Below are 26,699 nucleotides of genomic sequence, written 5' to 3' on the forward strand. Positions count from 1 at the left end.
GACGCACTACCGCTACTAGTGGTGAGAAAGTGTACTGCATTTTATTCAAAATCAATGCGGTCCGGCGGCCCTCTGCGGCCCAAAGTTTAAAACTGTTGTTCTTTTGAGGCCCTCAAGGTGGCGTTCGCGGCCCACAGTTGGGTTAAGAATCTCATCTAGATGAGGTTTTGGGGCTAAATCATCTCTTGACTGTCATGATGATGCCCGATGTTGTGAGGGTTTTGTGTGTTTTTTTGTTTTTGTTTGCCCAATCTTTCCTTTGCAACCTTTCAGTGACTCTGCAATATACTCCGCAGGGGACGACCAAGTTCATGGTCATGGTTCATGGATCATGAAATCCCTTCACCCTTTAGTGCTAAGGTTTAGTGATTCATCTTATACATTATTATACTAGAAAAATCCACATACTAGAATGTAAGATACTGATTAGTGAAAGAAATCTGCACAATTACACACACAGCTTTGGCACCTTGCAGGGCTTTGAGCTTTTATGAAAAGTGCGGTTCAATTATACTTCACATGTACAGTATCAGCTACTCTTTTTGCATTTTAAAGTCCCCTCTAATTTATAACTGTCCAACAATATTTCAGGTTGTCCTAAAATATTTCCTGATTGCTTATAAATTGTTTCTTCACAGCTGATTGCCTGACTGAATCTATAGATTGCCTTTCCTGCATTTACACTGAATGTAGTTTGACAACATTATAAAGGATATATGTTTCCAAAACATGCATAGAAATTCAAGTCATGGAGTACAAATTTAATTTGATCAAATTACAACTTGACAGAAAAAGTAAAACTGCATTTTCATTAAATAAATATACAAAATTCAGATTCAAATTGTAGCTGTAGAGAGAGGAATAAAATCCATCCAATTGTCATTAACAAAAAACAAGCAAAAACAAAACACACACACACACACACACACACACACACACACACACACACACACACACACACACACACACACACACACAAAACAGATTTGCCAGATTTCTATACGATGAAGATTTTTTAATCAGGTGTCAACAGCACGACATCTAACTTGGATAAAGCCACTTCTGTTACGTAAGGAAGTGTCTGATGGAAGTGTCTGATGGGAGGGTCTGATGGGAGTGGATCAGAACTCTGTTCCAAAAGGAAAAATTATGTAAGAACTGGAAGAGTGTGAGATGACTGCTTTAAAACTCATTGTTTGTGGTAATTCACATAATGCGAGACTCACCGTGGGAGTGTGAAGAACTCCACCACTTCACATGCCTTGGTACCTTGACCTTGACATTCACATTTGAACTCCAAAACCGTTGACTGAAAAAAAGTTTTGATTGAGAGTGACAATGGTTAGGATGGCTCCCTAACTTAACAAACTGGCAAAAAAGTGTTGTCCAGTAGGGGTGTGTGTGGTGACAGACCTTGAAGTAATTGTGTAGGCTGTCAGTCAAGGTAGAGCTCAGGTTAACAGAGAGGTGGTTGAAGTCCTCCACTCTGGAGCTCTGCAGTCCACAGCTTTCAAACAACAGAAATCAACAGAGAGGTTACAACATTCACACAGAAATAACCCACATTATCCCATACCAAGTGTGTGCATACTTTGTGACAATGCACACTCTGAAGAAACACATGTTAAGAGCAGTTGATTTACAAGAAGGAGATGTGGTGATATAGCAAAGAATTACCTGCTGCAGGTGCGCACAGATTTGAGGTGAAACTCAAAATTTGCAACAGGGCAGATGTAAGAGAAGGAGGAAACCCTGAGTGTCTCTCCCTCCTCCTTCAGCTGAAGCAAACACATCATCAGGAACTCATAGGCATCCTGTGGAAGACAGTACATCAGAAGGGCATTACTCCTGGACTTCAGCAGCAACAGAGTGAGAAAACAAAGAAGGTTGTGTGCAGTTCCTGCAGACTACTGCATGTGGTTCTGATGTGTTCTAAATGGCTCAGAGGGTTGTTTAGCTGAACCTGTTCGTAGTCCTCTCCAAACGCAGGGCATCTGACTGAAATACAGGCATTCAGGGCTCTCAGGAGCTTCTTCTTCTGTGAAGAGCTACGACTAGTGAGCCTGCCTTGCTGCAAATCTGCAAAACATCTACGCAAGGTAACAGGGAGACCAAAGTGGTTTATTTCTCTCAGCATCACAACACCTCCCTAAGCCATCATATTTGCACAGTTCATTTAGACAAGTGAATCCTCTGTTCCTGATTGGCTACCTGAGCATCTGGCAGCTGGATGGATCTGTCCAGCTGGAGCACTGAGCTCTGATGGGGCTCCAGAAGCAGGAGAGACTCAGTAGACACTGCAGAGTGGCGTTCTGGAGGCGGGAAGGGAAACTGCAGGTGTTCTCAATACACACCTTGACTAGCTAGCCAGGTATTTTAAAATGAAATGAAATGTGCAATGTGAAATGAGCACACATTTCATTTCATTTTACCTGGCTAGCAGAGGAGTCAATTCCAGGTTCAGAAAGTAAAAGTCCTCAACAGGATTTTGCTCAGGCTTCCTGGATTGTGTTGATTCCACTAATTTTACCTGGATTGCACTAATTAGAAAATCTAGCAAGCTTGAGTAAAATCCTGGTGAGGACTTTTACTTTCGGAACCTGGAATTGACACATCTGCTGGCTAGCGAGTCAACATGTGTATGAACACCTGCAATTCTCCTTCCCTTAATAGTTTTAGTAAACAATTCAGTAATGTGTAGTGTCTCCACCAAATTTCTCATGGATTTTCGTGACTGGATATGGTGACGGATTAAATCTGGTGGCTTGAAGAATCCCGTTCACCACTGTTAACGACACACTACTATAATTTACCCAGCTACAGTTTATGTATTATGCATTGATGTGCATTTACAGCACACTTGTAATATAGTAATATAATTTTCCCAGCTACATTTTATTGTCACGTAGGGCTACTCCCCCCTCTCCTAGCTGTCACTCCGGTGTCCTGCTCTTCGTGTCTTTGTTGTTCCTTGCTTGTTAATCCCACCTTGCTTGTCTGTTACCATAGTTTCCCTCTGTCTGCCATGCCCATGTTGTCATTGTCTTCACCTGTGTCTAGTCTAGTTCTGTGTATTTATATCCCTGTGTCTCCCTAGCCCGTTTTCGGTTGTTCTGTTCATTTGCTCCGTCGGTATTTGCCAATGTGCTCCGCGATCCTTGTTATTTGATTTCGTGAGTATTGTTCCTGTTCCATTGTTCATTCCTTTTAGTGTTCTCCCCATTGCCCTGTTCGTTCTCTTTGTGTGTCTGATTATGCCGATCAACTTGTCAAACCTGGATGGCTCACCTGTTACGACCCCTGCCTGTTGTTACGACTATGATTATGGAATTCCTTCTAATAAATCTCGCTCTCCTCAGCGTTTGTCTGCCTCCTAGCTGAGGAGGTGCCTGCGTTACATTTGTACTTATATTTTATTTTATGTTGTGCATTTGTAGCACACTTGTACTATTTAAAAGCTAGTCATTTAAAATGTTTATTTTAAAAAATGAAAATTTCCACCAGGGAAATTTTAGTAAGCACCAATGCAAACTGTCTATAAGAAACAATTTCTACTTTCTTTTGTTTCCCCTCTCTTGAAGCTACATTTTATTTATTTGTAATAATTTAGGCTGTGTGTTTCCAGTGTAATATTCCTCTCTCACTATAGTTTACTAAATTCAGGTATCGCATGGTTAGTGTTGCTAGCTGGGAAAATAGTGAATCACTCAAATATCATAACTGGATACATTCAACCTAAAACATAATTAGCCTATAACTCACTAATGATTAAGTCAAGTCAAGTTTATTTGTATAGTGCTTTTCACAATCTTTACAAGATTAACAATCTTATGGGTCCAAATCCCTAATGAGCAAGCCAATGGCGACAGTGGCGAGGAAAAACTCCCTATGATGGAGGGGAATAGGAAGAAACCTCGGGAGGACCAAGACTCAAAAGGGAACCCATCCTCCATTGGGCGGCCCGTTAGCACAAGTCCGTGGTGCGCAGGGTGGTTCTACAGTTCTACAGTAGTAGTCACAGTTCTCGTTCCCCGGCCAAGTAGTCACAGTCCCTTCAGTGTAGATGGTGAGCCTCTGATAGGAACTAGCATCCGCACGACCTCTTGTGGCAATGGCACGTCCAACCCTGGCATCAGTACATCCACAGGCAGGTGCTTGTATCCGGATAGGTGCGTGTATCCAGCAGGGACCAGTCCCCTTCGGGTGGCCTGGTTAAATACACAAATCACACAAAAACACAAAATCGAATTATACAGACTAATACACAAGTCACACACAAACCACACAATCAGACTAAGCATACTGATGATTACATGAGTAACACCAAAGGTAAAATACAAGACAGTATGACTCCTTTGCAATTAAAACACAATCACATTACTGATAAATATTTATAAAACAATAATACATATTTCACTAACAATTTACAAAATCATTTACATTTACGGCATTTAGCAGACGCTCTTATCCAGAGCGACTTACAAAGTGCTTTGCATTCAATCACAGAATTCATCCTAGGAAATAGTACGAATAGGCCAGAATTCAAGATACCATTGAGTCAGACTACTACTAAACCACAGGAGTCAATGTCATTACCTAGTGTTTTTGCAAGTTAGACATTTGCCAAGAAGCACAAATAACCACAGACAGACATACCATTTAAAGAACCACGGCAAGTGGTATCAGCTGAGTGCTCTGGTAAGAACTCAACAAACAGGTGGGTCTTCAGTCTACGCTTGAAGATAGCAATAGACTCTGCAGTCCTAGCAGCTAATGGAAGATCGTTCCACCATCTTGGAGCCAGGACGGAGAATAGTTTGGAGCTTTGTCTTCCATGAGACTTTAAGCATGGAGTTTCGAGTCGAGGCAAGCTTGAGTTTCTGAGTGTTCGCTGTACGGATTGGCTTTTGACCATGGACATCATGTAGGGAGGGGCCAGTCCATTTTTGGCTTTGTAAGCAAGCATCAATGTTTTATATCTGATGCGTGCCGCTACTGGAAGCCAGTGAAGAGAGCGTAGCAGAGGAGTCACATGTGAGAACTTAGGGAGATTGAAGACCAGTCGTGCTGCAGCATTCTGAGTTAGTTGTAGAGGTCTGATGAGGATGACAGGAGCACTGATAATCTGCTGTTGATAACCAAAAATCCCATAATGGTCGAATCTGTAATCCTGATGGTTGTCCACGGTGATGATGAATAGTCCACGAATGGTGATTCTTTCGGGCTTTCCTCACAGTTCCTTGCACACTGACGATGGTGATTGTTCTAATAATCCCGACGATCGGTTCTTGATGCCGTTCAGTCCTCTGGTCTTGTCTCTGTTCTCTGGCGTGGATCATAAAGTCTCATTATCTTGATGCACATCTTGTCAAGGCTTATTATTCTGTCCTGGTCCACAAACTGCAGTAGTCCTCTTGTCCTGGGAGCCTGCGTGAAATTCAGGTTGCACAGCTGTCGGTAGTCTCTAATCCAGGAAGAAGCACAGGAGACCCACATGATGGACAGAACGAAAGAGACAGAAAAGCAGAATAAAGACTACACACAGCTTTATGTTTTCATGAGAAATCTGGAAGATGAGTTAGGGTTACACAAACCTCAAAAGATGAAACAGAGTGTTGGGGGAAAGAGAAGGGGCAGATGTAAAATGCTCCAGGTGGGTGATCAGTCCATGTGATGTTCTACCTCTGTGTCCCAAAAGACCAACATCTAGTCCTCATGTGGTTATGAGAAAACCTTCAGCATCTGAAAAACACACATGCAAGGAAAAATATTAAATTACGTAGAAAAATAAAACGCATGCCACACAGTGAAATTATGAATTTATATAAGAATTCAATTCATGTGTAGGTGTTTAAAAGCCTGGAGGTGGTCGTTGAGGGGGTGCTCTCGGTGGGGATGGACTGCTGGAAAAAACAGCTGGGTTCGGTGTCTCCAGGGTCTGGGTGTGACTAGATTCGGATGACCTGAAAATGTCATCCGAACCAATGGAGACACCCTTAAACCAAGTGGACACCACCGTTTGCTACAAAACACACAATAAAAATGCCTTTAAATATCATTTTCTAAAAACCTCACCACAAATAATTCTAAATGCAATCAGAAAGGAGGAAGCACTAACCAGAAAAATATTCTGCACCGACGTTGTTGTTGAACAGGTGCGCAGGTAGATGGTGGCGTCTGTGATGCTGGATCCCCTCCGCTGAATTAACAGAGGACATGCTGATGAGTGTAATTCAGAATGGGACAAGCTAGTGAAAGATGCTTATAGTCAAGACTCTTTGTTACCTTGATGCAGGCCACGGCACTAGCGCTGGCAAAGTGGTGGAGGGTAAGCTACAAATACAAGGAAAAGATTAGGTTGAAGGGACATTTACAGTAGCATGTCCATTCTTACTGAAATTGTGAACCTGTTCCCATGACTCACCTCTGCACCTATCCAGTAGAATTCATTGTTGAGCACCCACCAGTGCTCACTCTCCAGCCCACTGTAGATGGACTTGTGCTGGAGCTTCACCTCCACCACCTGCAGTCAAGCAGAAAAATAACTTTACCACTGAAATGGACAAACCCCTTATAAACCCTCAGGTAACAAAATATTTTTGTGCCTGTGATACACATTAAAAACTTAAGGGAACCTGTGTAGCTGAAGAACCCATTCGTGAGAAGGTGAAGGCAAACATCCTATGTGCTCTGTCCAATCCTTGGCGAGTCTGTATAAGCCTCAACTATGGAGAAAACCAAATAAGTGTTACTTTGCGACTAGACAAGTATGTGCAAGACCTGCATTTTACAATTATTGTGACCAGCATGCAAATAAACAATGCATGCTACAGTTCTGCACAGAAACTTCCCTAAATCCTGTACATGTTGTGACAACGTGTTGTGAAAAGCGCTATACAAATATATTTGATTTGATTTGATTTAAACAGAATGAAGCTGGCTAAGAAAGATTTCACCAATAATAGCCAACTACCTCTCGGATCGGGGTATGGAGCGTCTCAAAGATGCCTTCGTCCAATGCAAAAGGCTCCCGATCATGTCCTAAGGAAGATGTTTAAAAAAACACTGAAATATTAAAAACTTTGATGCAACCTAGTTTAAATTTGTCGTTAAAGGGTAGCCAATTTAGTTAGGCTAAGTAACATAGTGATAAGTAGCTAGTTTAATGTAGCAAACCAGCTTGCGAATATAAGGGTGTGTTCGTCGCTAGCTCCCTAATTTACCGTCGCAGGTGTCGGTATGAGCTGCAGCTTCGACTTCCGTCTGTTGATCTCGGACCCGCCGCCTGTAAACGAGAAAAGACCAAACAACGGCCGAAACTCCAGTGGCACAAAGGAGCACTGGTCGCAGCCCAGTGAAAGGCAGGGAAAACAACATTTTAAACAGGTTAAACAAATTAATTCGAGATATTAACTCGTTGAATATGTTAATTCGAGATATTAATTCGGTAAATATATTAATTCAATATATTAATACGTTGAAGATATTAAATTGAGATATTAATTGTTTGAAGATATTAATTTGTAGATATTTGTTGATTTTTTTCCACAGCAAATGCAAAAGTGTCTTGTCTCTTTGGGGGTCGGTAAACGACTGAGGGATTTTAGATATTTTGTTTGGAGTTTCACCTTGGCGATTTACCTTCATATCAAAACATGTTTTTCTCCATGACTCCGATATGCAGAAACACTTAGCAACGTAAAAGGGGGAAAGCAAACGCTAGCAAAATAATTACCTTTTGCGGAGTATTGGACTAAATGACCCATAATACCTTGTCGTTTTATTTAACTGCTGTCAAATAAATATTCTGCCACATGAATTAAATTAGCAGTAATGTATGCTTGTCAGAGTTAACCACAAAACGTGACATCTCTACTCATTGGACGGATAATTGTCTACAAACGAATGTTATTTACTTGTCAGTCTTAAAGTTCGTTTTATTTGAAGATTAGCGTATTGCCTGCAGTTCTTATTTCTGCCGTTAGGTGGCAACCGTAATGCACCAGTTTATAGCTCGCACATATGGAGTACATAGAGGCAGCGGCACGACGTGGCTGTTTTTCTAATTAATTGTGTGTCCATTGACCGTGAGTAACATTATTTGTTAGTGATGGGCACAGCAGTTCTTTTAGATGAACTGAATCATTAGAATCAGTTCACTAAAAATATTCGTTCAAAAGATTTGTTCACCGAATCGTTCAGTGCTTGGCAGGACTCCAACCCACATGGGTCCACTATAATGATTCAAATTGGACTTTGACATTTTCAAATTTTTTGCTTAAATGTATCATTTCTCTGTGTACATCACAGCATTAAGGATATTTTTATCAATCACAAAATCATATTTTCTCATTTCAAGCATTAGCTCTTTATAATTATTGGTCATTTTTTCAAGATCTGGGCAATGTTTTTCTTCAACCCCATTACGTACACAGTGGCAGCTCTCTGAATATGATCATAAAATGCATTTCTGAAGAAATCAATATTTTCATATTAATCAGATGTCCTCAACATTAATACAATAATTGTGAATACAAATACTTTTTGCAATACTAAGGTCTGAAATGTTCCTTTTCATGAAAGTGCTGCTATCTACATTATTACTGCCGTTTGGCCTGAGTCTTGGTGTTTCTTTTTACCATGGATAATGAAGCTTTCAGTTTGCAGCCTCTGCCTCCTGCCACCTCTGTACATGCGTCACACCATGAAGGAATTCTCCACACAGGTGTACACACATCTGGAAGTGCCATTCTGATGGTGTATGTCTCCAAAATAATAAGGTGGTCTGCATGTAGAGACTACAACATAATGAACATAATCATACATTTTGATAAATGTCATATTATTCCGTTTTTATGTCATGTCAGACAAAATGTTTTCATAATGTAACATAGACTTGATATGCAGACCAGGAAGTGATGGCAGTACTTCACATGTACTGGGAGACACTGGAAGTGTTATATAGTGTGGTGATGAGGCTGTTGGAACACAGGTGAATGAGAGGAGTATCCATGGAGACCAACAGTATTCAGGGGATGAAGCTCACTAGTGGCCAGAATGGTGCATGCGGCCGCTTCCCACACAGCATCCCTGAAGCAAGCAGAGCCAGTACAGTTTGTTTGCTGTGCACAAGGAACGCAGGACTGCATTAAAGAATGTTAAAGGGAACCCCGGCTGGTAACACTTGTAAGCCTTAATATGATGTAATTAATCTAAATTATTAAGACATGTTGTAAAAAAAAAAAAAAAAAATCACAAAAGCAGCAAATTTATTTACAAATCAACACTTTTATTCGAAATATTTGACATATGGGCGCAGCCATGTTTTCTGACGCGCAATGCCTGCTGGGTAGATGACGTCAAATGGTTGCAGCGCGCTAAACTTGACTGCGGTTGGAAGGAGTTAATTAGTGATGGGATTTTCGGCTCTATTTTGAGATGCGGCTCTAATGGTTCTTCTTACTGTGGAGAGCCGGCTCTTGTCGGCTCCCAAACGGCTCCCCATATATATTTTTTACATTATTAATTAATAGCTTAAACCTAATTTTATAACATTTTGTTTCATTAATGACATTGTTAAGCACTTGTGATGAGTAAAAATGCTGCATAACAAGGCTTTATAAATAAAACTTTTATGATAACCAATTATTAAATTATCACAAAATAGCACCAAAATAGAACGCAATACAGCTTGGCCAATTGCCTGCTGTTTCCACAAAAAAAGTCGAGCTAACTTTTTTTCAGTGTTTTACCACCACATTATTAACTGAAAGCTGCGTGTGATTGGTCAGATGTGTGGAGCACACGCTTGACATCCGGGCCGTGGAGACATTCTTTGCAGTGTTGTCCGAAACGATATGTGGTAGTATAAAGAAACACCCTTTAAAAACAGGGGAAGGAACATTTACCTGACAAAAATTAATGTTGCATTGTGTTCCAGGTTTGAAAAGTGCCAAAGTAGGCTAAAGTACTTGAAAATGTAACTGTATTTTGTTTCACAACAAATAGCTGTCTGACTGAATCGATGTGATAAACAAGCAAATTATTTCGAATAATTTCGAGTATATGTATAAATATTTAAGTTTAAGGTGCTGGGAAATATTGAAAATGGCCTTTTTCAATATTGAAAAGTGACGTACAAGTGCTTGAATTCCACCTTGTAAAGGTGTATGAACCCGGCATACATAACTTTGTTCATTGCGCTGAAGAGGTGCACGACCTCACTTCGCACGGGGGTCCTCACGCACGGCGCACGGACCCTCGCGCTGGTATCAACTTAGCTTAAGCACCGACTGAGGAAATAAACTCTCCGCTCTCTACCACTGGCAGAAGCAGAGCAATACGTGCAAGGAGAGGGAGAGACAGCGAGGCACCGGAGGACAAATAAAAACGATGTTGGAAAAAAACTGTGGCACTTGCAGAGCACAAGCGCAATACTGAAGGAAAAAGCGGCTTCCAAATAGGATCCTAAAATGGCTCCCATTGTGGAGCCGGTTCCAATCGTTCACTTCAAAGCGCCGGCTCTTAGAGCCGGATCGTTCGCGACCGACACATCACTAGAGTTAATGTTAGTTAGCTGAGCTACCTTAAAAAAAACCATGCCACACTGTGTTGCCGTTGGATGTTATTTCCAGTCGAAAGGCAGTGGAAGACTGATATTAGTCTTCACAGTTTTCCCAAAGATAAAAAGAGGAGAAAAATTTGGGTAGCCAGGTGTAGCTAGCTGTGCTCAAGCGCGACGGCCAGTCACTGCAACCATTTGACGTCACTACCTGCTGTGCCCGTCAGCAGTTATAAAAATGGAGACCTACGTGCAGAGGGATTTTACAGAAAATCTAATAAATCTGCTACTTTTTGTGAATTTTTACAACGTGTCTTAATAATTTAGAGTAATTACACGATATTAAGGCTTACATATGTTATCAGCCGGCGTTCCCTTTAAGACCTGGAAATACCTAGAACAAGCAAGCATCATATAAATAAAAGTTACAGTTGTGATCAAATTTATTCAACCCCCACTGAAATAAAGTGTTTTGGCCAGTTTGACATTGATTTTGATCATTTCAGTCATCTTATTTACAATTATATCAAAGAGGCACTTATAAATTAGACAAACATAACATAATATTTATGATGGAATAACCACAAATGTCTTTACTGTGCTCACATCATTATCAGTTTTATTCAACCCCCTAGTGACATTATTTTTTAGTACTTAGTACAACATCCTTTTCCAGTTATGACAGCTTTCAAGCGTGAAGCATAGCTTGACACAAGTGTCTTGCAGCGACCTATGGGTATCTTAGCCCATTCTTCATGGGCAAAAGCCTCCAGTTCAGTCACATTCTTAGGCTTGCGCACTGCAACTGCCTTCTTTAGGTCCCACCAGAGGTTCTCAATTGGATTTAAGTCTGGTGATTGCGATGGCCACTCTAGAATGTTCCAGCCTTTCATGTTCAACCATGCTCTAGTGGACTTGGATGTGTGCTTCGGATCATTGTCCTGTTGGAAGGTCCAACGTCTCCCAAGCCGCAGGTTTGTGACTGACTCCATCACATTTTCCTCCAAGATCTCCTGGTACTGAAGGGAATTCATGGTACCCTGCACACGTTGAAGCTTTCCTGTACCATTAGAAGCAAAACAGCCCCAAAGCATAATTGACCCCCCGCCATGCTTCACAGTAGGCAAGGTGTTCTTTTGTTCATAAGCCTGGTTCTTCCTTCTCCAAACATAGCGCTGGTCCATTGTCCCAAACAGTTCTAATTTAGTTTCATCTGACCACAGTACACTGTCCCAAAACCTTTGTGGCTTGTCCACATGACTTTTGGCATACTGCAGTCGACTTTTCTTGTTCTTTGGAGTCAGCAAGGGGATGCGTCTGGGCGTTCTGGCATGGAGGTCTTCGTTATGCAGTGCGCGCCTTATTGTCTGAGCTGAAACTTCAGTGCCCACATCTGACAGGTCTTTTTTCAGTTCCTTAGCAGTCACGCGGGGATTTTTCTCCACATTACGCTTCAGGTAGCGCACAGCAGTCTCGGTCAGGATCTTCTTTCTGCCACGACCAGGTAACGTTTCCACTGTGCCCTTTAACTTGAACTTGCGAATGATACTTCCGATAGTGTCTCTTGGAATATTTAACAACTTCGCAATCTTTTTATATCCATTGCCATTCTTGTGAAGAGCAATAACCTCTTCTCTTGTCTTCTGGGACCATTCTCTTGCCTTCACCATGCTTGGAAACACACCAGTAGATGTCTAGAAGGAGCTGAGTATCACAGTCCTTTTAAATCTGCCTAATTGGTGCTTATCATACTTGATTGCTGCTCGTTGACATCCACAGATGTTTTCAATACCTGATGGAAAACACTGGAATGAACCTCTGTTCTTAGGAGTGGTAGTCGTAAAGGGGTTGAATAATTGTGTCAATGAAGAAATCACAAAAAGGCCATTTAATACTTTATGACAAAAAAAATTGATGCTATCTTAGTTGCATTTAGTTCTTTAACAAGTCCTTGTAAGATTTCATTATGAACACAATTACAAATGTGCACTGAATTCCATAAAACCCTTCGCAGCATTGGGGGTTGAATAAATTTGATCACAACTGTAAGATGATTCATGTGTGCGTTGCTCATGGGATAATGAGACATACAGCAATTTTTCCAGCTCTATTCACTCCTACAGAACAATGTTTACAGAGTCCCTTGGCCACACTGATTGGGAAGTTTGGTCTCTCAAATGGATCCCTTGACTAAGTTGTGGTATTGTTTTTATTTAATTTATTTTTTACTAAATAAAAAACTAACCCTGACATACTAAATAAATGAACCATACTATAAAACATAAATGTAAATTAATTATCTACCCTGTTCTTGAGGTCATTGATGATCTGGGTTGTTATTAATATGCAGCATCTTGTCACTCACCCGGTTAACGTTTTCTAGGGTTCCTGTCCAAAAGGCCCCTGTATTTTTTTCCAGCAGGAAAGGTTTGGCTGGGTAGCTGATATCATGACCCTCAAAGGAGAAAGACACGTACAAACAGCTGATCCTGCCTTTCAGGCTCAAATGCAGTGGTCCGATACCACATCACATGTAACGGATGTTGACGTGCAGCTTGTAACTGAAAGTGGACTGAGAGTGATGGTTGTGGGCTCAGCAGCAACCTGTCTTTCCTCCTCATTCTGCTTCTTAACAGCACCCACAGAAACCTCCATCTGGACCATCACCAGATGCAAACAACTTGGTCCGTTCTCTCTTCCAGGCTTTAAGCGAACTGCCTCGGAAAATCTGGGTAAAGAACTGCCGTTTCTTGCTCCTGGTCTTCTTTTTCTTCTCCAGTAGACACACAGTCCCATTGAAGATGTCAAACTCCCCACCACAGATTGGCGTGGACAGCGCACTACCCTTATTCCCAGGTTGGGAAATACATTTTGTCAACTGTCTCTGAATTATTGGATCTCAACTGACAGGATGTGGAATTGTCACCTAAGGAAAAAAAATATTGATTAGTGTAGTGTTATCTAAATTTGATAAGAACAAGCTCTTTAGGCCTGAACCAACATTCAACAATCATTCCTTTGGTTTTCATTACATTACATGTGCATTTAGGGACTAATTAGGCTGCGAGCGTGAATACAACTAACAACTTCAGCAAAGGACTGCTGAAGTTGCTCGCCGTAAGTAGGCTGCAAACACCTGCAGCCTATTGTGCCTGATTGCCCCCAGGTCTAGCTCGCGGGCTCCTCCTTGTGGCGACCGGAGGAACGGTCCTGGGTCCAACCCTGACAGTATGGACAAGGGAAGCGTGGATTAAAATCTATTATAGCTTCCTTATTAATATTTTACATGGTAAGCATATCTCGATAGGCTGATATCATACATCAAATAATGCTTTCCTTATCAAATCATGCTTTCAGTACATGTGTTTATGTACATGTGTTTCAGTACATGTGTTTCAGCTTTCAGCCGTGTGTTTATGTTGTCTACGTCTAGACGTACGTTTTTTTTTACATCGCTACTAACTCTGTGTGCACTGTATGGACAAGGGAAACATGGATATGCAGTTTATTAGAACTTCTTTATTAGAACTTGTATATAAACCAAGCACAACACTAACTTTTTACAACAGTAACATTTTTTGCACACATATGTAAGACTAGTGTCTTTGTTGTATTCGGCACATTCAACATGTGCCCACCTACTGCAGAAATCACACTGCACCTACCCCCCAAAAAAAGCCATTAGGTACTAATACTACTCCAGTTGTCTAATAATACAAAGTATGCTTATGTTATACATTACCATTTCAATCATGCTCTTGTCTGCATCAGATTCCAGCAAGGAGCACACCACACAGTAATCATCTGCATTCCCTAGAAACAATGATTTTAGTATGGTTTTAAACTGTAGCACTCATTCTCTAGAAATAATCATGTAGTAAAGAGTCTCTGCAGTAGCTTTATGGTACAGGACACAGATTGATAGTTTCGTTACCTTTGAGTCAGATGATGGAATATGGATTTATATGGGTTTTGACTAAAGAAAACTTTATGGCACTGCTTTCATGCAGTGTTTGATACCACTGAACTTTACACTGCAGCAGTGCACAGGCTACTTCAAGTCGTGCCTTGGTAACATCTTGTGGGGATGTCTGGACAGCGCTGATGTTTCTCCTCTGGAAATAATCTTCTGCAAACTGCAAAGTGGCATTTTACATGGTAAGAGTAATATCAGTTACTTATAAATGCCCATCACATTATTTTCAAAAGGTTTACCCTCAACACTAAAATCCCACAACTGCTGGAATCCTGCTGCTTGTTGTGCAGTATTGTTTGTACTGTCCATTTAGGCTCCTGGTCTCCATGGCCTGTCATCCTTAAGAAGTTCCTAATTATTGTTTTTAAAAAATGATAGAAGAACACAGTTTAACATCACACCAGTTCTTTTCAGAAAAAAGCTCCAAAATTAGCACTGTAAAATAGCAATGTTAAAATGTTATTACCGCCAGTTACGTAGCAGCTTGCGCTCGAGTGCACTTTCATTTGCCAGGGGATCGATCAACACAAGGACCTTGTCAGACATGTTGACAATCTAAAAGAAATTAGTTCATTCATGTTATTCTCTAGTCATATTATAACACTCTGCTGCATCATAGCACAATTAGAATATCTCTGTACGATTCATGCAAATAATGACTGATGTACACTACCAGTCAAATGTTTGAACACAAAAAAAGGCATTTTAATCTAAAGGATTATGCCTTAATTTGTTTATAAGACAATTTGGGAAGGTTGTTGTATATATTAATTAATTCTCAACATACTTGATTTTAAATGCACCCTTTATTTCAGAACTTTAGTTCTCTACAAGGTCTCTGCATGTGAGAATGTGTTCAGGACTGATGTTAAAGCATCATAGGTGCTGCTTCATGAACAGGACAGTTACTTCAAAGAATCTAATATTTGTTTATTAGAGCATAAATAGAGCACAGCATTCGTTCATTGCTTTAGCATCTTTCCAGTTTTTTTATGTCAAAAATAATAAAAATAAACAAAGTAGGTCTGACCAAACATTTGACTTGTAGTGTAAACAAACCTGCTCTGAAAAATAAGGAAAGGTAAACTAACCACTAAAACCCAGTGAGCCCCAGTGTTTACAGGGCACATCCAGATTTCCTCCAGTGGAAACGTCATCTAAAGAATGTGTTGAATACAAAGTTGTCATTATTGTTACTGATAATCATTACTGCTAGACTGTAAATGTGATGAAAGTACCTTTCTGAGTCTCTGGAATTGTCCAGAAAACAACGATGTTGCAATAACGGCACAGAGCTGGTGAACAGCTTTCTGTTAAGAACAACTGAAATTTTAATTATGTTGCAAGAAATACCTAACACAGCTACATAAATATAATTGCCACTTACCTGATGTTTTTCAATGAGTGTGTGCAAGTACGCATCAAAAACCTGCATTGTAAAATAAACAACCATTAAAGAATGTTATACTTCCTCTTGTAATACATTTTGACAGTGATTTAGTCTCTTACATCATCAGCCAGCCACTCGGTCCCATGCAGTGTACGGAAAGACGAATCAAACAGTTTATATGGTCCAACAACTGCCTCCACCCGACCACAGTCTTCTGCAGCCCACAACATTCGAACTGAAAGCACAGCATGAATGTCAAAGCATAGATATTTGTTTTTTCTAATCCCTGTACTATTACAGTTACATGGCCAAAAGCATGTGAATACATGAACACCATTCTCATTTGCCCTAGTTTAACGCCAGGGCCTTTCAAACCCAGGGCCATCTATACACAATTCCCTATGCCATTGCATGATGTAGAATTAAGATTTCCCTCCCATACAATGACCATGCCTGGCCAGATCAGTTCATTAGAAGAGGTATGCACATACTTTTGGCAACATAGTGCATCTGACAAACGTCCAACAGGTCAAAATGGCCAACGGGCCAACATGTATAGTTTGAACAGGCCAAATCCCTTTCATGCAAACTATAAACAAGGGTAGGCTGAACAAATGACCAACAGGTCAAACTTGAACACAGAACTCATTAACAACCTCTTTCTTGTATGCTTTCCTGTATGGCTGATGAACCTGGGGGATGCTTCAACAGTCAACAGTGGTAATTGTCACATACACTGTTGACTGGTATACAGAAAACTGTGAAAGGCAAACTCATCATACTCTAATGATTGTGTAATTGAAAAAATGTCTGTATAAAGACTCATTGAATAATAAGGAATGGATCAAATAAACACTAAACAAGAAACAATATATTCAAGATGTATGTAGGCCTCAATTTACCTCTGTTGTTGCATCACAGACTTGAGTGTGTTTTTTAGGGGCAAAGTGGATAACTGATGGTCTCTGTGGCAGGTAAAGGTCTTCAGTTAGTCTTTCCAAATCTCCTCCCATGGTCAAAGAGTTGGGGCCATCAGAACATGTGCTGGTCTCATTCTCTTTGAGGATCTTGTGAGATTCTTGAGTGGTGACTTGCCTGTCATCATTTTGGCTTCTTCTGTATGGCTTGATGTGGTTGACACCCAGGTCTACTGACGCACCCATGCGTCAAAGATGGCCACCGTGCGAGTATATACATTAATGTTATTAATATCTCAGCGATACAACATCGCAGACACACGGTTCGAATGTTTTTGAAAACTGGAAACTGTTTTCAAAAAAATGTTAATTCATGCTTGAGCAGACTGGCCACAAGATGGCAATACATGACCGAGTTGAAGCACGCCCGTATATGGCTAATCCTTTTATGGCTTGCACAAGGGGGGGGGGGGGGTATTGCTCCTGCCTGTGACTGCTGTGACTGGCGGATTCAAGTGTCAGTCATTACATGACCGCTGACATCACTCACATCGCCCTTTACGGATGTAGGAGGGTTTTAGGACGGCATTAGATCCGTTTCACCTCGGACAAACACGGAAATACAGACTTTGACGGCCGCTAGCTAGCGAGCTAGCGTCTACTTAACTACATGGCGATGGTGAAGGTATGTTGATGATCGATGACTAATAGAATGTTATTTTGCAATATTGATCACTATAATAGCGGGCGATCACAGATAGGGTCGCGAATTTCGCGATGGTCCCGTGTAGTTAGTTCGCTAGCTAGCAGCTAGCTAGCATCTGGCTAGCTAGCGTCTACTGATGAACCTGTGTTTATTTCCTGAGGGGTTTATGAAAAATATAAACGATCGATGACTAAATGCAATATCGATCACTATATTAGCGGGCGATCACAGATAGGGTCGCGAATTTCGCGATGGTGTACTGTAGTCCTGTTTGTAGTTCTATGTAGCATCTAGCTAGCTAGCGTCTACTGATGACCCCCATATTGTAGGCCTGAGGAGAGACTCGTGACCGATGACCCGATGACCTACGACCTCAGGAAACATATCGCCCTTTGCGGAAGTTTTGGCCGCTTTTTGACGCCTGAGGTAAACAAACCGGTTTTGCTCAGTAGTTTACTGCTACTACTACTAGCCCTTACTACTACTACATAGCGGTTATGAACCTATGTTGATTTCCTGAAGGGTTTTATGAAAAGTATAACAGATCGAAGGCTAAATGAATGTTATTTTGCAATATTGCTCACTATAATAGCGGACGATCGCAGATCGGCTCGCGATGTGTTACTAGCTGTCTAGCTAGCCTCCTGGCTAGCTGGCTGGCTAGCTAGAAACTGCTTCTGTGCAAAATTCGTAATTTATTCTTTATAAAATTATTTTTATTTATTTTTTTATTATTTCGTATTTGTCTTTTGCCTATATGCTTGCTTTGTAGATGTGAAAGTATAGTATATACAGGGTTCCCACGGGTCCTTGAAATCCTTGAAAGTTTGTGAATCTGAAAAAATAAGTTCAAGGCCCTGGAAAGTTTTTGAAAACAGGCATAAAAGACAGCCGTCCTTGACGGTCCTTGAATATTTTAGAGGGTTTGAAATTTCACATGGATGAAGACCGCGGTCACAGAATAATAGGGCACAGTTGGTAAGGAAGTCAATATTTACAAAAGATTGCTATGAAAAAGATTGCCATGATGTTTTAAATTTCTCATCCTTTGTTGAAAAAATATGATCTGATATGAGTTGTTATAAAGATTTAAAGAAAGTCTGCAAAGTGATTCCTTTAACATTTTATATTCAGAGTTGACTGTTTCGATGCCCATGTTAAAAGTGAATGACTGTTGAGTTCAATTGTAATAACAAGATTATCACTGATGGTATGAGACAAAAGATATAATAGATATTCTTTCAAGAAACATCCTAATACAAATTATAAAACCACAAAGGCTTGTCAAATGGCTCATGTCTTCTAAAGTAAAAGAGACTCATTTCAAAATAATAAATAAGATATATCCTGTAGCCATGTTTCTTGAAAGAAGAGTTAAACTTGATGTGGATTAATGGACCTTTTTTAAGTCAGAAGATGAATCCCAGGAGCATTTGTTTTTCCATCTCAATCTTTACAAAGTTTTTGCATGGACACTAGAAACTGGATTAATCTCAAACTTCTTTCTTTTGATACCATTATACTTCAGTTCGAATTTCTCTGATTCCATAAATTCACTACCATAAGTGGAGTGGTTAAAAGGCTGTTCTCTTTATGAATGAATATTATTCTTTATTAAGTAGATTTAAAAACTATGCTAGAATCATCTCACGCCAGATTTCTCTAGAAATCTATAGTTCTAATCTCATTATATGGCTTTGCTCCTCTGTTTTATGTATGTACTGTATGTGTATATGCATATGTGTATTATTGTTATTATTATTATTATTTGTCTACTGTCAACGTGTCATTATTTTGCCAGCACAAGTTCATTTAAAATTACATTGATTCTACAGGGCCTATGCTGACTTTTACTTGCCAAGTTTGGTTATTCTCCTGTAGAGAAATTTGTTTGTTTGTTCAGCACCGAAAGCAAGTGTTTCCTGTAGGTAGTTGTTGATCCTTCAACAACTATAGCCATTTTATGTGAATGTCGTCATCTCAGATGTGCATTGCTAAATTGCCAGTCATGCACAGAAAATTTCAGGATGCATGGCTTGAAATGACATTCAGTCTTTTGAATTTGCGTTGTATTAACATCGTTTTTTGATAACATATTCAGGGGTAAGAGTAGGTAAATGCTGGCAGGTGCAGTCCTTGAATTTGAGGAAGTTGGTCCTGGAAAGTCATTGAAAGGTCCTTGAATTTTATGTTAACCAAGGTGTGGGAACCCTGTTATTAATATTTTACATGGTGAGCATATCTCGATAGGCTGATATCTTACATCAAATAATGCTTTCCTTATCAAATCATGCTTTCAGTACAGACCCATATTTTTTTTTTACATCACTACTAACTGTGCGCACTGTATGGACAAGGGAAGTGTGGATTAAAATCTATTATAGCTTCCTTATTAATATTTTACATGGTGAGCACATCTCGATAGGCTGATATCATACATCAAATAATGTTTTCCTTATCAAATCATGCTTTCAGTACAGACCCATATTTTTTTTTACATCACTACTAACTCTGTGCGCACTGTATGGACAAGGGAAGCGTGGATTAAAATCTATTATAGCTTCCTTATTAATATTTTACATGGTGAGCATATCTCGATAGGCTGATATCATACATCAAATAATGCTTTCCTTATCAAATCATGCTTTCAGTACAGACCCATATATTTTTTTTACATCACTACTAACTCTGTGCGCACTGTATGGACAAGGGAAGCGTGGATTAAAATCTATTTTAGCTTCCTTATTAATATTTTACATGGTGAGCATATCTCGATAGGCTGATATCTTACATCAAATAATGCTTTCCTTATCAAATCATGCTTTCAGTACATGTGTTTATGTACATGTGTTTCAGTACATGTGTTTCAGCTTTCAGCCGTGTGTTTATGTTGTCTACGTCTAGTCGTAGACAGGATCTCCGTCGGTGTGGTTGTGTCTGAGTGTGTTCATCAGTCTCACCTGTGGCTCATCTCGTGAACACTCGGCGCTTATGTGGTTTGTCTATTTAATGTGCGTTCGCGCAGTGTCCCGTGCTCGTCTTTGTTAGTCATTTATGTCAGTCTTATACGTTCATGTGTGTAAGCTATACGTGCGCTGTCTGGACTATTTTTGTATTAAATAAAATAACATTTGTGGAAGACCATTGGACTCATGCCTCGTCTGTCTCCCTGCGCCCAGCGTCACACCCATCTTTGTTTTTTTTTTTACATCGCTACTAACTCTGTGTGCACTGTATGGACAAGGGAAACATGGATATGCAGTTTATTAGAACTTCTTTATTAGAACTTGTATATAAACCAAGCACAACACTAACTTTTTACAACAGTAACATTTTTTGCACACATATGTAAGACTAGTGTCTTTGTTGTATTCGGCACATTCAACATGTGCCCACCTACTGCAGAAATCACACTGCACCTACCCCCAAAAAAAGCCATTAGGTACATATTAGTACTAATACTACTCCAGTTGTCTAATAATACAAAGTATGCTTATGTTATACATTACCATTTCAATCATGCTCTTGTCTGCATCAGATTCCAGCAAGGAGCACACCACACAGTAATCATCTGCATTCCCTAGAAACAATGATTTTAGTATGGTTTTAAACTGTGTTATGTCCTATGATAGTGTTGTATTGTGTTTGCTGTCTACTCCGCTCCAGACTCCGCTCCAGACTCCGCTCCAGACTCCGCTCCAGACTCCGCTCCAGACTCCGCTCCAGACTCCATTTCACCCTGCACTATATAAGGCCCTTCCCGGTGCCTCCCAGCGAGACATTTTTGCTCCTTGGTGGTGTTGGTGTTAGTTATTAGTATTCTGCATTTGTACCTCATCTTAGAACTCTGGTTTTTGACTGCTTCGAACTTGTTTATGCTTTTTGCCTTTGCCCCTGTTGGATTGTCTGCCGGTTGTACATTTTGTAAATATTCTATGTGTTGTTGGTGTTCTGGTAAGTAGGGAGTGGCTGCCATTTTGTTTTGGGATTTGGGTTTGTTTGTATGGTTTTTTGTTAGGGAGTTAGGGTAGTACTGTATGTTTGTTTTCTGTTAGAGTAATTAGTGTTTGGTTTATTTTATAGTTCAGTTCTGTTTGTTATGTTGGCCTGGGCCACTCCTGAAGCTGAGACCAGTTACGTGTATGTATATATCTTGTAAATTACAATTTCTGTATAATACACCTTTAACCACCCACTCCTGTTGTCCCATCATCACTAACATTCGCACTGCTGTTCACATACACCACTGTTACGGTCCTCACGCCTAGACAGGCCGTAACAGAATTGGGGGCTCGTCCTCCTTTCTTTTGGCTCTTTGTTTGCTGCTTCTTTTGGTTTTGGCTGGTGGGTTTTGTTCTTTGTGGGTGGGGGTGTGTGTGTGTATGTAAAATGCCGGACTTTGACCTTACCCAGTTCACTGTTTATCCGACTCTTGAACAGTTTGATGATTGCTGCAAGGTTGACTTATTGTTGGTGGCTGATTTCTTTAGTGTGGATGTGCCTCGTTTGGCTCCCAAGAGAGAGATTAAGAGGATTTTGGAGGCACAGTTGGTTAAGGACGGGATCTTGCCAGACCGAGACAAATCGCCTGGTGTTGCACCGAGTTTGGCCCAGGGGCTGGAAGCAGCGGAGGCTGTAACCGACTTCATGGCTAGGCCCAGCATGGAACCTGGTGTTTACCGTTCTCATGAGGTGGATCCTGTGCTAGCAGTGAAACTGAAGGAGCTAGAGCTGGAAATTAAGATACAGGAACGCGAGGCAGAGCTACTCAGAGTCAGGGGGTTGCAAGTGGAGGCTGACAAAGAGATTACCCTGAAGAGGTTGAGTATGGGCTTGGAGAAACCTATACCTTATCCTCGGAAGGTAACCTCACCAGCACCAGCTCCCCTTTCTCACGTGAGTTCACCAGTCCCTATGCCTCGTTCCTCACGTACATCTACAAGTCCAGCAAGCCCAACCGTGAGTACTGCTTTTGATGTCAGTAGACATATTGGCCTAGTTCCTGTGTTCAGGGAAAATGAGGTAGATGCCTATTTCCCCATTTTTGAGCGCATAGCCACCACACTTAGTTGGCCACAGAGTCTTTGGTCGCTGCTGCTACAGTGTAAACTTGTAGGAAAAGCGCAGGAAGTGTGTTCCTCTCTGTCTCTTGAACAGAGCTTGGATTATGACATTGTAAAATCCACTATATTGAAAGCATACGAGTTAGTACCTGAAGCCTATCGACAGAACTTCCGGCGTCTGGCTAAAACCCAGAGCCAGACCTTTGTTGAGTTTGCTAGAGAGAAATCTCTCCTATTTGATAAGTGGTGTGCAGCCTGCAGTGTAACAACTCTTGATCAACTCAAAGAGCTTGTGTTGCTAGAAGAGTTTAAGAATTGCCTTCCTGAGAAAATGGTGGTCTACCTTAATGAACAGAAGGTAGTTAATTTGTCTTCTGCTGCTACATTGGCAGACGAATTTGTGCTGACACACAAAACTGTATTTCATTTGACTCCCCGAAGTGTAAACCCTAGTCGACCTGTTATGTCCAGACCTGTTGCTTCTTCAGAGTCTCGGGAAAACACTTCAGCCACAGACAAACGGGAATGTTTTTATTGTCATATGCAAGGCCATCTCATTGCTGCATGTCCTACTTTGAAGCGTAAAAATGATCGTCAAAACCCTACTGTGAAGAAAGTCAATGCTTTTAGTTCCAGCACTACAGAGGAGACACTAGGATGTCGAGCCACTGTTTCAGCCACAGTAGACCCTGTGTTTAAACCATTTGTGTTTTCTGGGACTACCTCACTAACTGAGGATTGTACACATAAACAGCCCATATCCATCCTACGGGACACTGGGGCTGCTCAGTCATTTATTTTGGAGAGTGTGTTGCCATTCTCTGTAGAGTCTTATTGTGGTAGTGATGTGCTTGTCCAAGGAATAGAACTTGGAGTACTTAGGGTTCCTCTGCATCGTGTATATCTATGTACTGAGGCCCTTACTGGCTATGTTAAAGTTGCGGTCAGTTCTAAACTGCCTGTCACAGGTGTGTCGTTTATTCTGGGCAATGATCTTGCTGGTGGTACACTGTTCACTCTACCAGAAGTGGTAGATGAACCTGTGGATGTTTCACTCGATAAAGACCTTGATGCAGTGTTTCCTACATGTGTGTTGACTCGTGCACAGGCACGTAAATTCGGTGACATAGATTTGGCAGAGACATTTATGAATCCTAACCCTGTTGTGCCCCCTAGCCCTGTTCCTGATGTGACAAGGGATATTAGCAAACGTGAGTTGGGATCACAAGTAGAGGAGTCCAGTGTTCCTCCTCCTGTTACTAGAACAGCATTAATCAGAGCACAAAGGGCTGATCCAAGCCTGGTCCCTTTCTTTAATGCAGTTACGGAAAACCCTCTCTCACTAGACACTCGTGTGACATATTTTTATACAGATGGAGTCTTGATGAGAAAATGGTCTCCAGCAAATGCCAGTGGTGTGTGGGATGATGTGCACCAAATAGTAGTTCCCCAACCATTTAGAACGCATGTTTTGTCCTTAGCCCATGACCACCCCTTGTCGGGTCATTTAGGCATTCGAAAAACAGTTCAGCGCCTATTGCAGCATTTCTTTTGGCCAGCAATGAAATCTGATGTTGTTAGTCATTGTCGGTCTTGCCATACCTGTCAACTTGTTGGGAAGCCAAATCAGGCCATTCCTTCTGCTCCTCTCTGTCCCATACCTGTGGTAGGAGATCCATTTGAACGGTTGTTGATAGACTGTGTTGGACCTTTACCGAAGTCTCGTTCAGGAAATACTTACCTTCTGACCATAATGTGTGCTGCTACAAGGTTTCCTGAGGCCATTCCATTACGCTCGTTGAAGTCAAGATCTGTAATAAAAGCCCTTGTAAAATTTTGTACTACCTTCGGTTTGCCAAAATGTGTACAATCGGACCAAGGGTCCAATTTCATGTCAAAACTCTTTGCTCAAGTTATGTCAGATCTGCATATACAGCACCAAGTGTCGAGTGCTTATCATCCTGAGTCCCAGGGAGCTCTCGAACGCTTCCATCAGACGTTTAAGACTATGTTGCGATCATATTGCTTGGAAGTAGGAAACGATTGGGATGAAGGTGTCCCATTACTGTTGTTTGCCATCCGTGATACAGTGCAAGAGTCCACTGGTTTCAGTCCCAATGCCTTGGTATTCGGACGCTCAGTCCGTGGCCCACTCAAATTGCTTTATGAGCAGTGGTTAGCTTCCCCTACAACTCGTTCCTTTGAAACTGTAGACCACTATGTCAGTAAGTTACGTGAACACCTTAAGGTAGCTCGTGAAACAGCTAAGCAGAATTTGTGTGTAGCTCAGCAAGCTATGAAGAAGAAATTTGACACACGCTGTTGCTCGTTCATTTAATGTTGGTGACAAGGTCCTGGTTCTGTTACCCATGTCAGGTTCTACCCTACAGACTCGCTTTTCGGGACCCTATGTGGTCCAGCAGAAACTGTCCTCAACAAACTATGTGTTGACAACCCCTGATCGTCGGCGTAAGTCACGTCTTTGTCATATTAACATGCTCAAGCCATATGTTGATCGCCCCACAACTGTAAGTGCTACAGCTGTTGCTCAGTTGTCAGTCCCTGTGCCAGTAGCATCTGCATCACTTGAGTATGCCCCTGAACAGGATGACCTTCACTTGGGTAGGAGCTGTGTTCCGAGTGCTAGACTTGCTAACTCTGAGGCATTAAAGCACCTATCTGAGAAGCTGTCTTATTTACCTTTGGCTGCTCAGTCTGATCTTAGATCTTTGATTGCTAGGTTTCCTTCTCTTTTTGTTGATGTCCCTACGTGTACCTCCGTACTAGAACACGACATTGATGTCCAAGGTCACCCACCTATTAAACAACATCCTTATCGTGTAAACCCTCACAAACGCTCCCTTCTGATGAAAGAGACGGATTACATGCTTAATAACAATCTTGCAATCCCTAGCAGTAGTTCATGGTGCTCACCCTGTCTTTTAGTACCAAAGCCTGATGGTACTTATCGCTTCTGTACTGACTACAGAAAAGTGAATGCAGTCACCATACCAGACTCGTTTCCTCTTCCCCGAATGGAAGATTGTGTAGACCGTGTGGGGTCTGCAAAGTTTGTTAGCAAACTAGACCTTCTAAAAGGTTATTGGCAAGTTCCCCTGACTGCTCGTGCTGCTGAGATTTCTGCCTTCGCTACGCCAGACAACTTCCTACAATATACAGTGATGGCTTTTGGGTTGCGAAATGCTCCTGCTACATTTCAACGGCTCATGAACATTGTGCTAAAAGGTGTGTCGAACTGTGAGGCCTATCTGGATGATTTGGTTGTGTACTCTGACACTTGGGAGGAACACATGAAGTCCTTAGAAACGGTGTTTTCTAGACTGCATGGTGCATCATTGGTGCTTAATCTGGAAAAGTGCGACTTTGGGAAAAGCACAATTTCTTACCTTGGCAAGTTAGTAGGACGTGGTCAGGTGCGTCCCCTTGATGCCAAAGTCCAAGCGATAAACGCCTTCCCTCCTCCCCGGTCTAAACGTGAGCTTAGGCGTTTCCTCGGACTGGCTGGTTATTACCGTTGTTTTTGTAGAAACTTTTCAGATGTTGTTCTGCCGCTTACCTCTCTCTTGCGTAACAATGTTCCGTTTTTGTGGTCTTCTGCTTGTCAGTCTGCTTTTGTGTCTGTAAAGAGTCTACTGTGTAGTTCACCTGTGCTTGCTGCACCAGATTTTGCTAAGCCATTTAAGCTAGAGGTTGATGCCAGCTGTACCGGGGCCGGCGCAGTGCTCCTACAGGAGGACTCATGTGGAATAGACCACCCAGTGTGTTACTTCTCAAAGAAGTTTGCTAGACACCAATTGGCCTATAGCACCATAGAGAAGGAAGCATTAGCTCTCCTTTTGGCCTTACAACATTTTGAGGTTTACTTAGGTAGTAGTTCTGAACCTATTTTTGTGTTCACGGATCACAATCCTTTGACTTTCTTGCATCGAATGTCCAATCTGAACCAACGCCTTATGCGCTGGTCCCTTATTATCCAAGGTTTTAACATTTGTATTAAACACAAACGGGGCTCTGAGAATGTTGTGGCAGATACCCTCTCTAGGTGTTAATTGGAATGTGTTGGGT

General features: G+C 41.2%; 2 protein-coding genes and 1 long non-coding RNA gene across 3 annotated transcripts; 1 reads left to right on the plus strand and 2 right to left on the minus strand.

The window, feature by feature from the left end:
* Positions 1-3,768: 3,768 nt before the first annotated feature.
* Positions 3,769-7,599, minus strand: LOC143485675 (uncharacterized). The gene is made up of 9 exons (XM_076985190.1): positions 7,224-7,599; positions 6,974-7,041; positions 6,636-6,725; positions 6,425-6,523; positions 6,286-6,333; positions 6,119-6,199; positions 5,595-6,022; positions 4,657-5,464; positions 3,769-4,208 (listed from the first exon to the last, which is right to left on the minus strand). The coding sequence occupies exons 1-7, from the start codon at positions 7,375-7,377 to the stop codon at positions 5,852-5,854; spliced, it is 711 nt and encodes a 236-aa protein (XP_076841305.1). The 5' UTR covers positions 7,378-7,599; the 3' UTR covers positions 3,769-4,208; positions 4,657-5,464; positions 5,595-5,851.
* A 1,205-nt stretch (positions 7,600-8,804) lies between these two features.
* On the minus strand, positions 8,805-15,028 carry LOC143485676 (uncharacterized). The gene is made up of 4 exons (XR_013122980.1): positions 14,304-15,028; positions 13,698-13,783; positions 12,927-13,487; positions 8,805-9,143 (listed from the first exon to the last, which is right to left on the minus strand). It is a non-coding gene; the product is annotated as an uncharacterized LOC143485676 (long non-coding RNA).
* Positions 15,029-17,321: 2,293 nt separating this feature from the next.
* On the plus strand, positions 17,322-24,952 carry LOC143485555 (uncharacterized). The gene is made up of 3 exons (XM_076985008.1): positions 17,322-17,529; positions 17,880-17,976; positions 21,217-24,952. Exon 3 carries the CDS (start codon positions 21,940-21,942, stop codon positions 24,949-24,951), a length of 3,012 nt encoding a protein of 1,003 aa, XP_076841123.1. The 5' UTR covers positions 17,322-17,529; positions 17,880-17,976; positions 21,217-21,939; the 3' UTR covers position 24,952.
* The last annotated feature ends 1,747 nt before the right edge of the window (positions 24,953-26,699 follow it).

This window comes from Brachyhypopomus gauderio, unplaced genomic scaffold (genome assembly GCF_052324685.1).
Source record: "Brachyhypopomus gauderio isolate BG-103 unplaced genomic scaffold, BGAUD_0.2 sc37, whole genome shotgun sequence".
NCBI lineage: Eukaryota > Metazoa > Chordata > Actinopteri > Gymnotiformes > Hypopomidae > Brachyhypopomus > Brachyhypopomus gauderio.

Bases quoted from the DNA above. Each gene is read 5' to 3' on its own strand.
- LOC143485675 (XM_076985190.1), bottom strand. From the start codon at position 7,377: ATGTTGTTTTCCCTGCCTTTCACTGGGCTGCGACCAGTGCTCCTTTGT. The intron at 6,334-6,424 runs GTGAGTCATGGG...TTGTATTTGTAG, and splicing joins TCTACTGGATAGGTGCAGAG to CTTACCCTCCACCACTTTGC. The intron at 6,200-6,285 runs GTAACAAAGAGT...CTGTTAATTCAG, and splicing joins GTGCCGTGGCCTGCATCAAG to CGGAGGGGATCCAGCATCAC.
- LOC143485555 (XM_076985008.1), top strand. From the start codon at position 21,940: ATGCCGGACTTTGACCTTACCCAGTTCACTGTTTATCCGACTCTTGAA.